This window comes from Aptenodytes forsteri, unplaced genomic scaffold (genome assembly GCF_000699145.1).
Source record: "Aptenodytes forsteri isolate BGI_AS27 unplaced genomic scaffold, ASM69914v1 Scaffold16, whole genome shotgun sequence".
Classification (NCBI taxonomy): domain Eukaryota; kingdom Metazoa; phylum Chordata; class Aves; order Sphenisciformes; family Spheniscidae; genus Aptenodytes; species Aptenodytes forsteri.
In genome coordinates this window covers 4,514,050-4,535,952 of record NW_008794753.1, presented here as the reverse complement: position 1 = coordinate 4,535,952, position 21,903 = coordinate 4,514,050, and the positions used below count along the sequence as shown (strand labels likewise).

Here is a 21,903-nt window from a genome sequence, read left to right as displayed (position 1 = left end):
CATGCTGCCCATTGTTTAACAGTGAAACAAATTCTGCTGCTCCCCCTTGCACCCCCCCCCCCCCCTGGCCCCATCCACTTCTTTATTAGTCACCTGATCAGAGCCTTCAAATCCTTGACCCAAATCCTCCTGTGCCCAGCTTTAGGTCTTATCCTACTCTGGCTGTTCTGTCCACCGTCGACCTGAGAGGAAAGGTATTGGCTGCGCGCTGTGTGATTAGGGAGATGTTGCTGGATGTTTTGAGCCCTGTGCAAGGTGATAAGCAGGAGTGAGGGAGGAGGGGAAGAGCCCTTGATCAGCCTGAGCTGCCAGCTTTCCCTGATCCACATCCCTTCTCTCTTTCTGCTGACTCAGTGACCCTAGTTTTACTGCCTGGGAGTGTCAGAGACGGTGACCTTGCCTGTCTGCTCAAGGACCTCTGGCACTCAAAGGCCATGCCAGGGCAAACCAAGACATGCTGAAGAGAAAGTTATTTTGCAGGATTTCTTATCCCAAGCTCTGCCGGACTGGAAGATGGTTAATCCTGCACTGATTTGGTGCTGTGCATGTGGCAGGGAGTCAGAGCGGTCATCTTGTGAAATGTGCTTTTTTTCGTCTGCGCAGGAAGGTTTACATACTAGTAAGGAAGAAGCTGAGAGGATTCATCAGCTCTTGGGAATAAACCGATTATTTTACTCCCAGAGCACTCGATTCAATGTGGTCGGGGTTCTGAGATGGGGGGGTCTCTGCTTGCTTCCTGGTGGGCAGAGACACAGGTCACACTTTTTTTTTCACTCTGAGCTGCCACTATTAACTGGGCGTACGATAGGGTGATTTTCTGACGGGTTCTGTGCAGGAGGTCAGATGAGGTAGATATAACGGTCCCTTCTGGGGCTTAAAATCAATGAATCTGTGATTAAATGGCCCACAGAGGCTAGACATTGCAGGTTAAGGGAAAAGGAGTGATATTGGTGGCATTTTATGTGGGAGCTGCGGTCAGGTATGTCTCTTGCGGCAGCACAATGGCCAGCAATCCCCAGGTCATGTGTGTCTTTCGAGGTCCTTTTAACGAGCCCCAGATTTACCTGTGCATAGTAGGGAGACAGAAGGTGGATTTTTTTCAAGGGCTGGGCTGGAGTGCATATGTTTCTTTGGAAATTGGTTATTAGTTTCGTTTTGGGTTTAAAAAAATGCTAACGAAAAAATATGAGAGCCTTTAAGTGGTTATTTTACACCAGTCCTGACATTACATAGTTGTGCTGTTACATAAGGTTGTTTCTCAGAGCTATAATGATGCAACAGTATTTATAGACCAATCTGGGTTTTCCTTTTAATGGCTTCCATAAAAAGCTCATTATTCCCTTCACACAGTCACTGACTGATTTACATGCTTGTCCTGTCCCTGGGTGTATGCTCCAGTTTGGGTAGCCCTGAGCGACACACTCACAACTGCCTGCTTGTTGCTAAATGACTCTGACAACAGAGTCAGAGTGACACTGACGGGTTCTGTGCAGGAGGTCAGATGAGGTAGATATAACGGTCCCTTCTGGGGCTTAAAATCAATGAATCTGTGATTAAATGGCCCACAGAGGCTAGACATTGCAGGTTAAGGGAAAAGGAGTGATATTGGTGGCATTTTATGTGGGAGCTGCGGTCAGGTATGTCTCTTGCGGCAGCACAATGGCCAGCAATCCCCAGGTCATGTGTGTCTTTCGAGGTCCTTTTAACGAGCCCCAGATTTACCTGTGCATAGTAGGGAGACAGAAGGTGGATTTTTTTCAAGGGCTGGGCTGGAGTGCATATGTTTCTTTGGAAATTGGTTATTAGTTTCGTTTTGGGTTTAAAAAAATGCTAACGAAAAAATATGAGAGCCTTTAAGTGGTTATTTTACACCAGTCCTGACATTACATAGTTGTGCTGTTACATAAGGTTGTTTCTCAGAGCTATAATGATGCAACAGTATTTATAGACCAATCTGGGTTTTCCTTTTAATGGCTTCCATAAAAAGCTCATTATTCCCTTCACACAGTCACTGACTGATTTACATGCTTGTCCTGTCCCTGGGTGTATGCTCCAGTTTGGGTAGCCCTGAGCGACACACTCACAACTGCCTGCTTGTTGCTAAATGACTCTGACAACAGTCTGGCTGTGACACTGGTCCGGTCCTTACACCAGAAACTTGTCTTTTGTGAGGAGAGAGGAGAGGAGGTCTACAGAGAAGAAAAATCACTTGTGTTTCTGCAGGTTCTGGCAATATCATCATCTCCTTGGAGCTGCAAACTGTCCTGTCTATCATTCCTGGCGTATCAACTGGCCAGGCAAGGGACTTGGCCTGGCTAGAATGGGTGCATATGGTATGTAGAAGGAAGTCGCTGCAGAGTAAACAGTCTGTGAATCTGTTACCTGAGCCAGGGGTACCATTGAAATCTACTCTTGAACCGGACTTCCGTCCGGTCAGGCTGAGAATGAGGAAGGAGAAGAAACCCCATGTGTGTTCCTCAGAGTGACACAGGAGGGTTTGTTTGGAGGGTGCATGGGCCCACACCTGCGCTGATCTCCACTTTCCCTGGCTTAATCAATGTCCTTGCGTCTCTCCCCCTGCAAGCCCTGACATTCCTCCTTTTGCATATTGGATTTTTTTTCTTTATTGTAGGGAGGGGCAGAGGGTCGGGACAGTTTTATGGCAACTGTATTGATCAGTAAAATTTAATATAATCCCTGCACTTAATGTGTGATCGTTATGGGGATGGAGCGCTGGTGAAACATATTTAAAAAGAAATATTTTTCAGTTTTATTTCTTCCTATGCTACTTTTCTGAGTCTCTCTTCTCTTCCAAACCTGGCATCAATCTCCTACTTTGCATCCCTTCGAAGACAGTCATACATTTTTGACCGGGTTTTCACAGTTTGCTTTTGATTTGATAAAGTATTAGGAAAAGACTTGTCTAGTCTGGTTCAGTGCTAGATTCATTCACCATTTCCTCAGCTAACTGTCTTGCAGTTTCTGGATCTATGCAATTTTGTGTCTACTGAGAGTATCACTCCCTCTTTTTGATCTCAGATATATCTGGAACTCCTATCGCTGAAGTACCAGGTTGCCTCTTGGTGTCTAATGCCTCCCACTCACACAGTGCCCCTGTGCATCGCCATGTGTATGGAGAACAGCAGCACAAAGCGGTTAACTGACTTGCCAGCAAAGTCTGGGCAGGAAATTGGAGCAGAAAAATGACAGCTTGAGTTTCAAACTTGTGCTGAATATCCTAACCACTGGAGCAGCTTTTTTTGGGCACTGCTGAGTGGTGCTGCACCGCAGATGAAATACCTCCTCCGCAGAGTGACCTGCACTTTTTGTGCCTGATACCAAGCACTGAAAGGTTACTGCATGTGATCTTGCAGCTCAGAGCATGGGCAGAGCAAACCCTGTCTGCCAGCAGGATGGACAATCTCTAAGAGGCACACAGGGCGCATTCTGGCTCACCCTGTGAGGAGGATGGGGCATGACATTTGTAGTGAGGTTTCTGTTACTATTGCCTCCTTATTTTGGAAAGGGCTGCAGCAAACAGGGAGGCAGCCATTATTGAAAATTATTTAAATTTGACCAAATTTTCTCCTTCCCCTCTCCCTCCCCCTCTTTGCAATCGCTCTTCGCAGTCACTTGCAATCACTCTTTGCAGTCACTTTGAGCAGCGTGTTGCGAGAATCACCAGACCCTGCGGGCGCCTGGCTGCCTCTGCTAGATGCAGAGACTCTGACACTGATTTATATTTTGGTTAATTGTCTCCATCCATTAGTCTCCTCATCCTTCTCCTTGTTAAAGATGCAGTTGCTGCTAATGTCTGTAAATGAGACACATTTAAAAGGCATTGCTCCCAGTCTGAACCTGGCTTGGGTTAACAATCACTGGAAGCTGCCACCTCCCGAGGATCTCTAGGGTGGTGTGTCTCCACTCAGGTGCCCTGCAGGGGCAGGGCAGCCCAGGCATTTGTCAGCACCTCTCTGCTTACCCTCACTCAAGGGGCCAAGAGCCAAAGGGGCCAAGAGACTGAGGTGTCTGCCCTATTTGTCTAGTCCCCCCTGTAAGTCACTCCATGCTGAATGTGCTGGCAGGGTTGGCTCCAGAACCAGGCTGGGAAGATAGCTTTCAGCAGATGTGAGGGACTAGTTTGGTGGGGCCATTTGAGATTGAGGAGAGGTGGCTGGAGTGAGGGTCCAAATGCTGGTCAGCATGAGGACCAGAGCACAAGACAGGACCAGAAGGGGTCTTGGAGCAATAGCTGCTGGCTTCAAACACTGTCAGTCGGAGGCTTATGGTGCGGATGTTGCTCAAAAAAAGATTATTGTTCCCAGAAGTCAGTCACACGGGACTGCTGCATGTCTGGTTACCACAGCCTCCCTGAAAGGGCTTGCTCCTAATTCATTTATACGTCCCAAGGGACGGCCACACTTAGCAAATCTGACAGTTCAGTGGCAGTCCCTATGATAGACTTCTCCTTCCTTGAGCACAGGTTGTGGCCCATTAGCTAGACTAGATGATGTTGCTCATGCAATGTGTGCCAGAAATTATAGTACTGCTGGTTTAGCTGTTGTCCTGCAGGTGCTTCTCTGCAGACTCCACAGATGAGTCAATGGATTACTGTGGCATCTTGTCCCAAACAGACACCTTCTGTCTGGGTGATGTTTCCACCAGTTGTTGATGTGGCTGTCTCTCCCCTTGAGTGCCTTTTCCTGTAAGCGATGCAGCTATCAAATGACCACTGGTGGACCATTATACTGCCATTACAGAAAGTCTCATCAGAACAACCAGCTTTGGGGGAGACAGAGGACCAGCTAGTTCCATTAAACATAGACAGTGCAGCAATCAAAGCATTTGTAGAGAACATTAGCAATGTTTTTTTTTTTTCTTCCAGTGGTAATTTTTGCAGCCATTAGTTATTAGTACGTCTCATTGCTGCTTTGCAGAGCGGGCTCCTTATATCACAGCGTTGGGATGTGACAGAGAATTTTAGACTATCAGCTCTGATCTGTATCTGAGCTGCACAGTTATCCATGTCGTCCTGACTATACTCTCAGAGTCCTGCACCAATGTTCATTGGGTTTGGGTGTGAGGTTTTTGGATGAGAAAGACTTTTGTTGTTGTTTCCCAGACCTAGCATGGAACCTGCAGCATATGCCTCCTATGCTATGCTCCCCTGCGGTTTTCTTTTGTTGCCAGTGTAACAGGTCAAGTGTACACTGTTTTCAGAAATACCCTCCAAGGTCAGGTGGCCAGTTTGTTAGAGAGCAGATTTCATTTCATACTACATCCAGGTAAAGGAACCATTTGGACTTGGCCTTTAAAGCTTTGTGGTTGCTGCTTGCAGCGTGCATGGCCTGAGTTGTGGTGCACTGGTGAGCTGCTCAGTTGCCCGCGGCTTAGACAAAACCCTTATCACAGCTTTCCTGCATTCCTGGTAAATGGATCTGTTGCTCCTGTGCCCTCTCTTCATTAGCATCTGAAAATTGCCCAAGCCATAATAATATCCAGCCACTTCCCCGACTGTTGCTTTTGGCAGCAAGACAGAGCCTAGTGGCAGAATGGGAATCCTGTTGGACGGAAAGCAGCTTGCAAAAGCCTAGGACATTCTTTTCAGTGGATAAATGGGCAAGGCAAAGGCAGGATAGATACATGGCATGTTTGGTGGGATGGTTACTTCTCTGATGCTACATGGAGCACAATAATAAACAAGCACTTACACATCACCACTGCCAGCTTTACTCCTTGTTAAAGTGTCTTCCTTACGAGGCCAAGTTCATTACAAGGCCTGTGCCACTTGCAGCTGTTCTCAAAGCTACAGAGTTGGCCTTGAGGGAAGTCTGCAGTGCTGTTAGGTAGCTGCTGCCTTTCCCTTATTTCTTAGTAGGAGGGATGTATTTGTGAAGATGGGATCTCACTCCGTCATCAGCCATCATCACACACTTCTTTGCCACATAAGATCCTCATCTTTTTTTAACATTTTACTCCTCTCCACAGCTGCTAAGTACTATGTCGCAAAAACAGGACGATGGATTCAATGAGCAACAGCACATCAGCTGTAATTGAACGCAACAACAGGAGTTTATCTTTACTAGACTTGTTTAGATTCACTGTTCAGATATAGGACAGGGAGAATTTTAGCATCCTGGATTGAGGTTAAATGTGTATTGGATTTGAAGTTCAGACTTAAAAATCTTGCAGTGCTGCAAGTTCTTTTGTAAAACTTTGCCCACCAAAATAGCAGAAATACCTGAAAAACATGTCTTGTGATCAGAGCTTCGATCATCCTGAGCCAGATATCAGAAGAAAGGTCCCATGAGACTGCCAGTAACACTGAGTCACTTCCCAGTTTGAAAGCAAATCTGGATGTGGCCAGCCAGCCACGTGCCTTCTGGAATCCCTGACAGTAAGCACTCAGTTTTCTACCCTTCTTTTTACCGCAGGAGCAAAACTTGCTTCTATGAGATGGAAGTGCCAAGAAAGTCATGCCTCAGAACATGTTCCTCTGCTGCTTGGAAGCGTACCTGTATTACTGCGGGTCCCCAAACTATTAATTACCAAAACCCATGCAAACTGAATGTTGCCATGGCAACCTGCAGCCCTACAGAAGGCTATTTGTCTCCTCCTTGACCTTTCAGGAGATCTGTATCTTGCTCAAGCCCCCTCCTCTAATCCGGTTTTTAAAATATAATAGTATGCTACTGGAAGGGATCAGACCTTTAATCTGATTGTGTGCGCATGTGTCAGTGCATGTATGGGGGAGTGCCTGCATTAACAGGCACCCAGCAGCGGCTCAGAGACAAGACAAAGGAAAAGCAGAGTGTGACTCTGCCCTGCTGGGGCTGCAAGTGAGCACCTGGGTGGAATTATTGGCTTCAGCACACAGATGGGGGAATCCTCTACATGGGAAGGACCAGCCCTCTCCGATCCCCTTAATGCAGGCTCCTTCCCACTGAGGTCGTGCAAGAGTTGTGCTCTTGCTGATGAGGACTTCAGAGGGGATGCTGTCACACCCATTTCAGTTTCCCTTCCAGTGAGCCTAGGTCCCTGCCTTCAGTTGCATTAATCACCGTGCCAGACCAAGCATCCAAGTTTTAGGCATTACTACATGTATGTTGGTATCCCCAAAGTGCATGTTCTGGATTTTGACCTGACGTCCTGCAAGCTTGATATTCTTTTGCCTGTTGTATTCCCTCCGAGGGAGGAATCTTTAATCCTGCATTGGCTCTGCCTGCTGGAGCCCTGAGCCCGTGAATTTGTTACCTGTTCCATATATGACAGGATTACTGTGAGCAAGTTAGGTGGTGTGTAAACCCAGAGGAACAAATAGCCTTTTTCCCAAGAGACTTGCTGTCGACTGTCCTGTATTGTGAGCAAGTTGAACACACAGAGAATACCCTGTAACCTGGGCTGAGGGAGAGGGTCTCATTTCTGTGCTGTGCCCCTTGTTCAGGCTGCGCTTTGCACTGCTCAGCTCTGTGCGTCGAGAGCCAGCCTCCTAGCCGTGTCTGCGAGATGGGCTTTGGTAGGCGCTGGACTGGGCCTCTTTTACAGGCTGCGGGCACAAAAGTCCAGAGCCGACAGTTAGGAGTGAAGAATGAGGAATGGGACTGAGGAATCGGGGACCAGTTAGTCAAAGGGAATTGAAACACGGGGCGGAGGGCCGGCATCGGCTGCCTGGCAGCCCCGGGACTGCCCTGCGCAGGTGTGGGCACTAACCGAGCACAGGTGATTCCTGTTCCGCAGAGCTGCAGGCGTTTGCTGGGTGACTGGGCTGCTCTGCCGAGGGAGCACATTGTGCAGTTTGCCTTCAGAAGAAGGTAAGTGGTTGGTTGAGTTTTTCAGATAGCTGTTTTCTGTGGAGAAACGTGCTAGGCTGTTTCTGGGATTTTTATGGCAGATGGATGAGGCAGGGCTGAGGTAGATGTTTGCCTGCCTTGTGTTGTAGGGCCCGTGTCAGTGATTGTGGTTTGGCTGAGGTGTTCCCCTTGGGGTAAGGGGGAGGGCCTGGGCAGGACTGGGTTGTGAAGGAGTTTGGCCAGGCTGGAGTTATAACTCATGTTTTGCAACTTTTGGTGTATGGCCCAAGCAGATCTCCCAAAGCCTGTGGTAGTGCTATGTCTTTTGTCCTCCTGCGGAGCCAACCAGCACCAGACGATGCGATTTCAGGGTTGGAAGTGCAGTTGCAGTGCTGCAGTCCGAGGTAGCGAGTGTGCAAAAGCAGGGTAATGTCTGAAAGTTGCTGGTAGGTGGGCAGAGCCCTTCTTGCTGGCTAAGGCGTTGAGTAACTGAAGAACTGAGACTCAATTGAAAGTTAAACTTTCACTAGCTTTATTAAATGGCATTGGGATGAAAGCAGTTAGTTGGACTTTGCTCTGTGGAGCTTCAGGAGGATCTCTTGCAAAAATGATGTTTGCTTACTATCTCATGCAGTCACGGGTAAGGTGGAGGTGGCAGAGTTGTCAGCTGCAGAACCAAAGCTGGTGTTTCATTCTGTTGATCCAATGTAGTGGTAGAAAGTCCTCTATGGTCTAAGCAGAGCTTTATGCAAGTATGTCCCTTATTAGAGAGCGCACACAAACACTGGAGTCTGACTGCAGCTGTGTGGAGCTGTATTTGCTGGGGCCAGCTTGGCCTCCAGTGTATTAAAAAATGCTTCAAGTCTTGACCTACGTAGAAAGGTATCTCAATTTTTCATAAGAAGCTCTGGTTACCATTCACTCTCTTTTCTCATACTAAGACTGAGCCCCAGCTATAAGCTGCCTCCCATTGTGCCTGGTGTAGAACAAGCCCAGAACAAAAATGCAGTCTCTGCTTCAAACCTTCCATGCAAAAGGAACAACTCCTGGGGACAGTTTGATGTGTTAAAAGCTGTCTGAGCCTGTTTGCCTTATCTCTAGTCTTTCTTCCCTTCCTCTCAATGCAGGACTGGGTTGTGAAGGAGTTTGGCCAGGCTGGAGTTATAACTCATGTTTTGCAACTTTTGGTGTATGGCCCAAGCAGATCTCCCAAAGCCTGTGGTAGTGCTATGTCTTTTGTCCTCCTGCGGAGCCAACCAGCACCAGACGATGCGATTTCAGGGTTGGAAGTGCAGTTGCAGTGCTGCAGTCCGAGGTAGCGAGTGTGCAAAAGCAGGGTAATGTCTGAAAGTTGCTGGTAGGTGGGCAGAGCCCTTCTTGCTGGCTAAGGAGTTGAGTAACTGAAGAACTGAGACTCAATTGAAAGTTAAACTTTCACTAGCTTTATTAAATGGCATTGGGATGAAAGCAGTTAGTTGGACTTTGCTCTGTGGAGCTTCAGGAGGATCTCTTGCAAAAATGATGTTTGCTTACTATCTCATGCAGTCACGGGTAAGGTGGAGGTGGCAGAGTTGTCAGCTGCAGAACCAAAGCTGGTGTTTCATTCTGTTGATCCAATGTAGTGGTAGAAAGTCCTCTATGGTCTAAGCAGAGCTTTATGCAAGTATGTCCCTTATTAGAGAGCGCACACAAACACTGGAGTCTGACTGCAGCTGTGTGGAGCTGTATTTGCTGGGGCCAGCTTGGCCTCCAGTGTATTAAAAAATGCTTCAAGTCTTGACCTACGTAGAAAGGTATCTCAATTTTTCATAAGAAGCTCTGGTTACCATTCACTCTCTTTTCTCATACTAAGACTGAGCCCCAGCTATAAGCTGCCTCCCATTGTGCCTGGTGTAGAACAAGCCAAGAACAAAAATGCAGTCTCTGCTTCAAACCTTCCATGCGCTAAGGCAAAAGGAACAACTCCTGGGGACAGTTTGATGTGTTAAAAGCTGTCTGAGCCTGTTTGCCTTATCTCTAGTCTTTCTTCCCTTTCCTCTCAATGTCACCTTGGTGTTTGGTTTGCCTTCTGCAAAGGTATTCCAGCAAAGTCATGTTTTCCTGGGATACTGCCTAATTGCGTGGGTAGACTGAGTTGAACTCAAAGCCTGTAGAGTGTACCTATCAGCCCTGTGCTATCTGCTCACGTGTGGAGTTATGACTTGCTAACGCACCTTTACATACCATGATGATTTTAATTTTAAGGCCATGGAAGATCTCCTAAAAACACAAGATTGTTGGGGAAGAAAAATATCACTTCTGGTGTGGTAATGTTTCCTTCTCGTAGATCTCCTGGGTTTAGTTTACAGTGGATATATCGCAGTGTTCTGCGCTCTTTGCGTTTTGGAGAATCAAGTCATGTGAAGGGGTTGCTGTGCCCTTTTCCAGAAAGGGAGGTAGTTGCATTTTAGCGGTGGATAAAACAATTCCTTCTCATAGCTCTCTTAACATGTTTACATCTCAGAGGTGCTTTGGGCTCAATTGGGATGCAAGACACTGTGCAAATGCAAAGATGTAATTATCCCATTTTTCTCTTCCTACTCCCTGCCTTTCTCCCTCTGCACTTTTGGCTCATCTCCTCCGCCCTTTCCTGGGCATTGTGCTGATGGCAGCGTTTATCTGCATTTGTCCTCTGTCCCTGACATCCAGTTATTGATTGGCATGATTAAAAAGAACTGATAATCACTTCACATTAATCCCATAAATGACTTAAGACACCAAAATATTTGCATAATGCATCTTAAAGGTGGCAGCTAAAAGAGGATAAGACCCAAAACTGCTTGGCACAGGAGAAATGGGCTTCCCACTCACCTGTGGGCTTGCTTAAGTAATTAGCCTTCTGCTTGCATAAGGAGGAATCTGAACTGGTTTAGCGGAGGAAGATGCAATGGGTGCTCAAAGGCTTTGAGATCCGAGCATCCTATCTCGTTGCTGAGATTGGGGGTGGGGGGAGCACGCGGGGGGAGCAGCAGGGAACATGACAGCGGCTGCTGAAATGAGAGTCTGTTTTTGTCTGCTACATCTTGTGAAAATCTGGAGCCAGACACCCGCTGAAAGTACCTCTGTCTAAAGACTTTCTGTCATAAACTTATCTGATTAGCAGAGAGCTAGACGACAGATTAGCCCCTGCTTCTGCACTAGGGATGGGCTCTCTGGAGCATTTGAGCAGATCTGCTCCTGTTGCTAGTGCTGATAGCCTGTAGGTGGGGGTGCTTCTGTCATAAACTTATCTGATTAGCAGAGAGCTAGACGACAGATTAGCCCCTGCTTCTGCACTAGGGATGGGCCTCTGGAGCAGGGTGCAGAGGGGGGGGGAGGGGGGGAGGGGGGGGATAAGAGGGGGATATTTAAAGGAAGATCATTGCTAGGTAATTCTGCAGATAATGCACCCTCCGTGTTGTCCTGCTGGTCCCAGGTGAGGACACTCTCCTCTGCACCAGTGAGTTGGTGGTCATGTGCTGTGTGTCACAGCAGAACAGAGTGGGTGCACTTGTCATGTGAGTAGAGGTTGGGAGGGAGCTGTGGATGTGGGAGGGAGGGCAATATTTCTAATATGTATAATTTTTTATAAGTGTCTCTGGTTCTTCTGGCTGTCATCTTCCATTTAGAAAGAGGAGAGGAAGAAAAATAGCTGCATTTAGCTTGGGGCAAGCACCTTGTGCTAGAAGGATGGGTGATTTAACGTATACTGCAAACAAACAAAAGGGAGACATTCCAGCATTTCCATTTAGTATCATGAATACGTTTTAGCTTGTTCTTCCTCTTCAGTGTTTGTATATCATTTATTCAGGAATATTTTGCAAGTGGATAGCGGTTTGCAAGCAAAAGCATTTGCCAGCTGAACTGCAGTATCTGCTACAGTGAATGTCTTTTTGTGTTTGTGTTCTCCCTCTCCATAGAATGAAAAAAAAAGAAAAAAGACTAAACTAGCCTACTTAGCAGCAATCTGATGCAAGGATAACAGGCAAAATAACGCTGAACTGCTCTAATGCATTCTCTTGTCCCAGAAGGAAGAGAGCATTGTTTCAGGATGTGTTAGAGTGAAGAATTGAAAATGAGTTTTGTAAATACATCTGTACCCTTAGCTCTGAGTAACGCTGATGTCCGGGTTCATGGTGGGTTTCTCTCTAAAAAGAAAAACTATTCTTCAAGTAAATAAAGTAGTCTTGTGTTCCAACAGTGATGGAATGGAAAAACTTAGTTTTTCTAAGAATAGAAGGGTGGCAACTGATAGAAAACTATCAGTTATTTCAGTTCAAGTTTCCTATTAATTCTGGAATAGATCTGCCAGTTCCTACACTTTCAGTTTTTCCATGTGAGATGTAAGTTCTGGCCCACGCAAGTTATATCTGGCAAAACTGAAATCAGGAGCTCTGGCAGCTGCAGAGTCCTTTATGGGAAATGAGAGTTCTGTTTGGGAAGTGCTTTGCACTTAGTCTCCGCTCCCCAAAACTAGAGGAGGTTACCTAGGAACCTGATGGGTAGGAGGGGGAGAACCTTTCTTGAAATACAGCTATGTCACGGGCAAACAAAAGAATCTTGCGTGCGCACACACATACGCTCATACACACAAAAATCAATTATGCGGTGGCAAATAGGATTTCCTTAACTTGGTGCTTTTCTGCTCTGTTGCAGCCGTGATAACGACCTTTCCACTATCATCTCCAACCTGCATCAGAGCCGTCAACTCGTTATGCCAGAGACCCAGAGCCGCTGTGAATTCAAGAGAAACAGCATCGACGTTGGCTTAGGAGCAGCAGGTAAGCAGCTGGAGCAGGTCCTGCTGGTTTGGGATTGTTGACTTCCCTCCTCTCTCCTTCATTCCCTCATTTGTTCGTTTTTTCAGCAGCTGTTTTTTCTGTGGCTGTTTGTCTTACGCTTCGGAGTGAGCTATACGAAAGCTTTTAATATTCTGGCTAAAGATTAACATGGAAGGGATTTCATGGTGATGTTAAAGTCCTTTTGAGATCTCAGCCCTATGTTATTCTCAAATCTGGTGGTCTGTGTTAAACTACTGGCAAAGGAGCTTGCGCCAGCAAAGAAGTGAAATGTCCCCAGGGTTAGTGTCAAGTGAAGCAGAAAGGCCTTGCAGAAAGCATGGTTTGATTTGTAATTTCATTAATCAGAGGTTCCCCGTGCTGCCTCTGTGCCTGCCAGCTCCTTTGTGAGCATGATTGTTTGGTTTTGTAGTGCTGCCTGGCTTTTTTTGGAATTTCACCTGGTTTCAACTTAACATGGTGAATCAAGAAATGCTCCTCTTGGATCTTGCACCGTGCCTCTCTGGATGTCAGTAAGGGAGCTATCGGCAAGGATGCTTTGGTGGTAGATACACATCAGTCAACAAGTGAGGCACTGGTAATAAACTAGAGATCTGCTTCTTGTTTTCAGAATCTACAATTTGCTTTTGATTACAAATAAAAGTTGAGGAAAAACTGGGAGTTACGCTAGTTTTTATATTGAGTGATCCCTGTCCTTCCAAATCAGAATTGGATCTCTCTGTGTATGTTAATGTAGACCTTTCCTGAAAATCTGTATGTTTGTGGTTTTGTTCATATGTTCTTGTAAGTCATTCTGTCGACTGTGTAACTTAACCCCGGATCTGAAGGGAACGCCACATCTAACACACTTGGGAACGTCTTTGGAGGATATTCAGTAACGTGACAGGTACCTGGTTTGCCTTTTGCATGAGGCTTGACCCCTCTCCAGAAAGGTTCCTCCTGCCTGCAGTAAAATTTGTACTGGTGTGACTACTGTTGCAGTAAGGCGTTCAGTCCCATATATGTGTTGTGCTGAACTGGGGGATTTGTGCTATGTCTGTAAAGCAGCCATGGGTAGCTCCCGGTCTTTGCTTTCACAGCTGAATCTCCACATTCTCTTCATTAACCAATCTCCACAGCCCCTTTTCCTACACAGCTCTGAAAGCCAAACTGGACAGAGATACGTTTTTCTGTATGACCTTGCTTGAGTCTATATGTCTCAGCTGACCCTGTATGTTAAAATGGTTTTTAATATTGTTTGCTTTACAGAGAAACTGCCGGGCTTGATCAGTGTTGCTGAAATTCTTTAAGATCCATAGCATTCCAGAAAGGCAAAGGGTACTTTTCATTCCCATCAGTGTTAAGCAGTAGAAAAGATTAGATGTAGAAGTCCTAATTCTTATTTGTTAGAATTTATGTTTGAGGTTCTCTGGTTAGCTTCACCATGAGAAACAGTAAGAAATATAAAACATAGGCACTGTACACAGGTTGTAACAGTGGGGACAGCAGTGCTTGGCTCTGACCTCAATGAAAGTCTGAGCAATGAAAAAGAAGAGGGCTCATTCACACAAGAGGCCACCAAGCAAGTGACAGAGCTTTTCAGGACATGATAGATTTGGTGTCTCTACAAGAGTTGACCAGCAAAAGAGTAGGTGGAGGGATGGTGTGGAGATTAGGTATCTAAAGGGAGAGAGGGCATTGTCACATCTCCGCAGGGACAGTTTAACTCTGATTTTTCCCTGCTGTCTGGAGCCGGCTCACTCTACATGCTTGTTTGATTAAGGGAAGACTCATTTGCCAAAGTCTACGCAGAACCTGCCAGCTCTGACTTCAGAGCATGTGCTGAACTGGTACCTATGTCACCACCTCCCGGACATGGAAGTCAAGGGAACAGAAACAAAGTGTGCTGGGATTTGCAGCTGATGCTGATTACTGTTTTTATGTCTTGGTTCTGTTTGGAAGGGGAGAATGGTATCACTATTTGCTACATATATAATTTTAAGAGAGTTAGTGTTGGGTTAGTTTAAAAGACTGGCTGTTGTTTAAACCACTCAGTTACAACAATAAGGGAAAAAGAAATGTGCCCCCAGTTGTCTGCTGTTTGTATTGTAGGCCTTTGAGAACAATACTGTGTATTTGGGTTATGAGAATCTCGCCCTCAAAAAGGCATCTGGAGATGGACAATGCTGAATGAATGATGTTAATGCCAATATGTTTAAAAACTCCCGCATCACTCGTGACTATAAGCTGCAGTGCTCTCAAAGTAAGTAGGAATCTGCTGCTAAAATTTAGATTTATGGTTTGAAGTTAGGCATACAGTCCCAGCCAGTAGAGGCTGAACACTCCGGAGGCTGCTCTGCAGCTCAAACTGCAAATTCTACATGTGGAGGACGAGGGGTGAGTGCATACTGCTAAAACAGGATACAGAAGTGTGTGACGCTTCTTGGCTATGGCTGAGGCTAAGTAGAGGATTGAGAACAAGGATAGCATGAATGGCAGAGATTTGCTTATTGCAGGGCCCATGGAGTTAAGAAGAGGGTTTAAGTTGGTAGGGTTGGCTGGTTTATGATTAATTCTGTGAGGGAATTCCTTGATTTATAGTTAAAACCAGGATTAGAGGCAGTGCTATAGTTTCGAACAGCACGGACTGGAAAATCAGAAATATTACTGGATCTTTAATGGTCTTTGAAATGCAGAAAGGGGCTGAAACTAGTGGAAAATAATGGCATATGGTTAGTTCTGGGGCTTTTATGAATTCTGGGAGATAGGTGAAACTAGAGTCAGGGTTCAAGCTAGATCTGGGCTGATGTTCAGGTCAAAAGGAGCTGAAGAGACTGATGGAAGCTGGAACATATAAGACCTTTGGTTGGAAGAGCAGCACTGATATATTAATATCCTTGGAAGGCTTATGGATAATTTTTAAGTGAAAACAGGTCACTTTATGTCAATGGTGATGGTTATATTTGTGAGCAGAGAGACTGAAGAGCTTAGTTTGGGACAGCAGAAGCTGAAAGACTTAGAAAATAACTGGGTCCTGAAAGACTCAGATAGGGTTTGGCTCTGACTAGACAAGGATTTAATAACCCGTCTCGGTGGGTGTAATAACCACAGTGGTGGGCGCTAGCTGTTTGGAACAGTAGGCCTAGAGGAGGTGCAGTCTTAGGGCTTGGGATAGCTGGGACAAAAGAAGTCACTGTATTTTGGTTCTTGTGAGGCCCAAAGAGCTAGGAAGAGTCTGGAGTCACCAAAAAGAAACGGCTATGCTATCTGTTGCGTCACTTAGGTGTGATTAAGACCAGTGTAGTGATCGTGACATGTTGGTAAGTTTAGCATCTACAGAAATCTGGGCTAGGAAATCTGAGAGCTACAGTGCTTTGAAAATACACTTATCATAAAAAATGGAAAGACTGTTATTGCTAGGCTACAGTGACAAAGGGGAGAGGGAGGTAGTTATGTTGCTAGCAAGTAAAATTTCATCAGAAATGTTGGACAAGATGCATAACGCCTTCCACCAGTTTTCGAGTACGTTGTAGAGGTGCATGAGTCAACCAAGGCACAGAAAGGCAAATTTTCCCAAGATCATAAAGCAAATGATGACTGAACAACAGCGCTCGGTTTCCTGTCTTGTCCTCCTTAACTTTTCTGCTAGACCTCTATGTTGTTGTTCCACTGTGACAATATGGAATACATGTGGATTATAGCCTACTTTGAGAGTCAGCATATGAGAGATTTGGGGGTGGGGTGGGGGTGGTGTTCCCCCCTGCTAGTGTGTGTACTGAAGCAAGACGTCTAGATAAGAATAGCTGACAGCTTAGTTCACGTTTGAAGTGTCCCCTGATACTGGACCGTTAAAGGAAATAAAGAATACCAACAGCAAAAAATCTACAAAAAAAGCAAAAATCTGCTCCAGCTGGTGCTTCTCAGTAAGACATCTGGAGACCCGGAACTGGCAGAGGTAACTGAGGCTTTTGCAATGACAGCAGAAATAGGTGGCCGAGAGGCGTGTACTGATAAAATCTAATTGCCCTATCGATTGGCTTAGGAGCCACCGTCAGCTGTGGTAATGATTGAGATATTCTTATGTGTTTGATACATGTTAGCTGTATCTCACTGCTCTGGGCCCATTGGGGACCTTAAGGTATTACAGAGATCTCTTAATCATGGAGCAAACTTGTGTGTGTTGGGCCTGCTCTGCAGCACTACAGATTTATTACAATTACCCCTGATGCACTTGGATTTCCTTAGGTCCCAGGGGGTCCTGGGTTTTGGGAAGAGCTGCCCTATTTGTAACTCTGAATTCTTAACTGGCTGAGGAAATCCATCTCACTGGTTTAGGATTTTGCCCATCTGCACCCTCTCACACTATTCTTCCTTCTCATCTGGGTTCACTGTTGACAGTGTTGTGTCCTCAGACTTTTAAGAATACTAAACTTCTGCCGCTTCTGCTTTCTCTGCCTCTCTTTGTGACTGGGAGTGGCGGTGCTTGTGCTTGCAAAGTAGAGAGCACTGCTTTCTATAGTCCCTGGATAAATGTCTGTTCACCAAATGGTTGTGCAACTTTCAAGTGTGCAAGTGTTCGTTGTTTCCAACACAGATTGAAAGAGCAGTAGATTCTTGTGGAGGATCAGAGAATGTAGGGCAAAGGAAGGGCACTTGCCTCTCTGCCAGCAGTGTTGCTTTTCATTGATCAAAATGATATCCAGCTCCTCTTTTGAAGTCTAGGTTATGTCTACACTGGGTTTATATCCAGCTGCTAGGTTTAATCGCCTCCTACTTCTCTGGCCAGTGTTGGACCTTTTTTTTAATTTTTAATTTTTTTTTTTTTTTTTTTAAACCTGGAGCTAGCTAATCCCGCTGCTGAGAGGAAAGGTTGGCTCTTGGGCAGAGAGATACTCCCTTTGCAAAGAAGAGAGGTGAGCTACTTCACCTAAGTGCTGACAGTCTGCAGGACTGCAGTTGGGGGGAACATATGTAGAGCCTACCTGGAAAAATAGGCCTGGTGATACCCAGAGCTCCCAGGCCAGTTTACCTAGGAGACGTGAATGGTCTCTCCTCTCCTGATCCTGCGGACTTGATTTTCTGCTGCGTCCTTCCCTTCTGGTGGTGTTCTGCAGAGGAAGATGCTGGAGGATGCTTTCCTTGGTGCTAAGTAAATTGCAGTCACAATGGGGATATAATATGCCAAATGGAGAAAGAAAGGAAAAATGTGTATAATGGGGTCTGTACTTCCTTAGGAACACACAGAGGCAGCCTGCATTGGTGAGATTCAGTAAGAGGCTTAACAACATCTGCAAAGGTAGAGCAAGTATGCTCAGATGCCTCGGGGAGTGTGCATGTGGGAGGGGAGGGCAGGCGATGAGCCTAATGAGAATATAAAAGTCATTTCCAAATGGATCAGATAAAGGCGAGGCAGCAGACAGGGTACAGCACTGGCACTACAGAAGGGCTTACCTTGAGAGCGGATGATGGCACAAGGCGCTTTTAATCTTAATTGAGAGAGAGACACACACACAAGGATGAGCAGAGCCAGGGCTGCTTGACAAAGGCACAGTAGCAAAGCTGGCGGTTTGCACATCAAACACGGATTTAGAGCCCCTTTAAGCAGCTAGCGGTGTGTCTGTAAACAAGTCCAATCCCCTCTATCCAGTTTGGCTAATGCAGTCTGCGAGGACATGCGTGGGGTGGGGGAGGACGGAGGAGGCCTTGCGGGGCTCCGTGGCTCACAGAGAAAGTACGGGTGCCTTCTCCCTTGAGTGCGTGTGCTTTGCACGCTGCTTTAGGATTTGAACAAGCATTTTGCAATAGAGTCCTGGTCCCAAGGCCCTAAATAATTTCTCCCCTGCAAAAATCCTATTAATTTCTCCTCTTTCTCTCCTCAAATACCCTCTGTTCTGCAGTGCCAGATTTCATGACTTTCCAGTTGCAGTAGGACTGTTTGCATGGATAGAAGTGGAGGGATCAGGCTCACTGATGCTAGAGGAAGGTGGGTAGATCTTCCCTCTCTTCCTTCCGCCCCTCGTGATTAGAGGAAGTTAGCTTGATGTCTGAATATTGTCTGAGAGAGGGCACTTAATGGAGACATGGCAGAATATCAGGTCTCGCTCCAAACAGCAAGCAATTTGCTATGGTTCTGCATATAATATTTGGGACTGCGCATGGATTAAAGACCCCTTCCCCAGCGATTAGAGGCTGCTTTGGCTGTGGTGTGGGAAGCAGCAGAAGGCCACATTTCCAGTGTTGCAGAGCTCCCAGAGAGCTTGGGCTTTTTCTAGGGGTTGTTGGTCAATGTGGTGGAGATGACAAACCGTGAGAGCCTTGGCCTCAGAGGAGTGGTGTCCTCAGTGACCAGTGGTGTCCTCAGTGACCAGTATAATTGCATTTTAACCTGCAATGATTCCTGTGGAAATCCCACGTGATAGGGAGAACGTGACATCTGTGTCCCTTAAGGAGCCCCCCTTTAGGAGTCCTGCTCCGTTGGAGGCCATGTATGCTTGGTGCTTTTGCAGTCCTGGAAAAGTAGTGTTCATCTACATGTCTCAAACATCATGAAAGAGAGAGATTTCTTTTCTCTCTGCGAGGTTATTTGTTCTTCTGTATTAACGTGCCTGTGTCATCTTTCCACTTGATGTTCTGTTGACTAAGCAAGGGAGAAGGAGAAGTTTCAGGAGAGAACTGTAAACAGATTCATATTTAAAAATTGGGCTTGGAATTTTTATTGACAAGGCAGTGCTTGTAGCTCACGCACGTGGATCCGTAGCTGATCAAACTAGTTGTCTCACTTTCTTTGGGCCTATCCCTGAACTCTGTGTGCCTGCCATGGAGGGCTTCCCAATAACTTCATTTGGCTTTGCACTGAGACGTAGAGCTTTCATCTGCTAAGGTGGAGTTAATATTGGGGGTGAAAGAGAATTGGGATCAGGGATGTTACAGTTAATGGTTTGAGACAGAATCACAGTGAATGGCTGTTTTCTGAGCGTGTGATAATGAGCTAGGATGCAGACATGTTTTCATTTAACAAAGCCAAACAACAACAAAAAAAGCAGAAGCCTTTATTGAACTGCTGCCTTAAATTGAGCAGAAAATCAGCACCAAATGGTGCATCTAGGAGTTGTAAGCGCAGCCACCTTTGTTTACGTGTTTTACCATGAAGGACGGTTGTTTACCTAGGCAACATGAGGGTCTAGGCTCTGTCAATGCCATTCATCCTCTTGGCTTGCATCTGGAGGACTGTCCTTTCTTTGTGCTCTATTTAAGTTCATTTTTATTTCTTCCGAAGCCTTGAGGGAGTGGGAGGTAATGAGCATCCTTTTGTAATACAAAAGGTGGTCTTGGGAGGTGAAGGAAAAATGGGAAAGCCCAACATGGAAGCACTTTCTTTTGCTGTGCCCTGCAGCTGCACTTGCAGCGTAGGTTAGTGCTGGTGTGCGTGTTAAGGTTTTATTCTTGGCTTTGTCACTGCAGGAGGAGAAGGAGCCAAGGCAGTTTAGTGCCATGTTTTTGGAGTTCAGAAAACCAATCTCTTGGCAGGGATTTGAAGCCTGCTCCTGGAAGGAAGGTTCTTGTAGGATGGCTCTGCAAACACCTTTGGGACAGTCAATGATGCGTTTCAAGGTGTATTTCCCTCACTTGCAGGAACGAGTGCCACGGTTGGACAGGGCTCACCATGGCAGCTTAAGTAGCTTGGCCTCCTCTGTGCCTGGCATGAACAGGGCAGACTGGCCATAGTCAGGACAATGAGTCCGTCGCTCTCTGGCAGTTGGATCAGCCACCAAACTCATGGCCAGTACACGCTGCGGCTTTGAAACTGAAATAAACACCGACTCTCTTCCTTTCCTTGCAGCTCTAGGAAGAGCAAGATTATCCTGCTTCCAAAAATAACCTCTTGCCCGCCCCCTGCTTCCACCTCCTTTCCCAGGTGCTTTACAGGCAGCTAGTAAAGAGCTGAAAACAAATCATTGGTGCGGTGACATCTCACTGATGTTATATATAGAAATCCAGTACAGATTGTAATGTGGCACCTGACTTGTCTACTCTTGCTTGCTGCTGGGTGGAAGCACAGGGACAGGAGGCAGTGAGTCGCTGCTCCTGACCCTGCCACAAGTCAAGTTGATACTTCAGAGCCAGGGTTTTGACACCGTTCCTGCTCCAGCGTGTGTGCGTATCTCTGTGTCATCAGGTTTGGATGCTGGGGATTTAGTCCTGCAGAGCCTAGCCTTCTGCTCTTGCTGCACAGCAGGGGTTACACTGTCCCCCCACAAGCTCCCCATAGCTGTGTGTCTGGAAAGCTTGCATTGTGATTAGATGCCTAGGTAGCAGGCATTGAACTGCTGCTCTGCTCCTCGTTTCTTTCAAGCAATCAGCAGGGTGCTCTGTGGCTCACAGCTTTGTGAGGTCTCTGGTGAAAGTGAGGGAGAAGTCCTGCTGAAGAGAAGGGGGTGTAGGGCTGCGTGTGTGGGAGAGATGTGTTGGAGACGACACATGAAAACGTTGACCCAGCCTTTTGCGTTGAGAGACTTGAGAGAAGTCCACCAGGAAAACAGACCTGACCACAATGAGCACTGTGCGTTTAGACCCCAGGGCAGGCAAACCTGCCAGCGTAGTCTGTGACCATGACTGCCTTTTCTTGAAGCCCTGCCAGCTCAGTCCCTGCCTTACAGCACTGCTCCAGCACGTGTACCCTTTGGCAAAACTGGCCTGCCCTGGGCTGATCTCGGGTAAATGGGAAAGACGACGATAACCATTACTGTGATTTGTGAAAGGTCATGTGGTGGGTGGTTTTTTTTTTTTCCTCCTGCTGTCTCTGCATATACAGGTAAGCCCAGGTTTCCCCACAGGGGCACAGTGAAGACCCTCAACTCCTTTCCCTCTGCTAAGCATGTCTGGTGACTTTCTACGGTTATTAGCCTTTTCAGTGCAAATCAAGGAGATGGGTGGGGATTCTTAAGGGTTAAGTTGCACGTATATCACTGTGGGGAACAGACTCATAAATTAAACTGGAATCTGTCCTAATGATGCCCTCTCCCCAGATGCAAGCTTGTGGTTTCAGACCTGGTCAGGGGAGTCAGCAGTGCCACACGCTTTACGTCAGACATGAACAGACTTGGGAGGAGCTGTCCTAGGATGGCGGGCTGGGGGTTGGAAAGATTTTATTAACGATTTGCTGTGAGCAGGAAGAGGGTCAACTGCCTGTTTCATTAATTTTTCAGCTCTGCACAATCTTTTTGTTCCCAATTCCTTTTCTTCTCTTTGCTCTTCTCCCCTTTCCTGCTCTTCTCCCTCCTCCTTGCACTTGTTTGGTTCTCAAACCCTTCCCCCCC

General features: G+C 46.4%; 1 protein-coding gene across 1 annotated transcript in view; it reads left to right on the top strand.

Moving 5' to 3' along the window:
- The window catches only part of SAMD11 (sterile alpha motif domain containing 11), a 150,135-nt gene that overhangs the window by 61,352 nt on the left and 66,880 nt on the right, over positions 1-21,903 (top strand). The window contains exon 5 of the mRNA XM_009274246.2: positions 12,465-12,589. Coding sequence (XP_009272521.2) covers positions 12,465-12,589 — 125 coding nt within the window. The remainder of the gene's footprint in view (positions 1-12,464; positions 12,590-21,903) is intronic.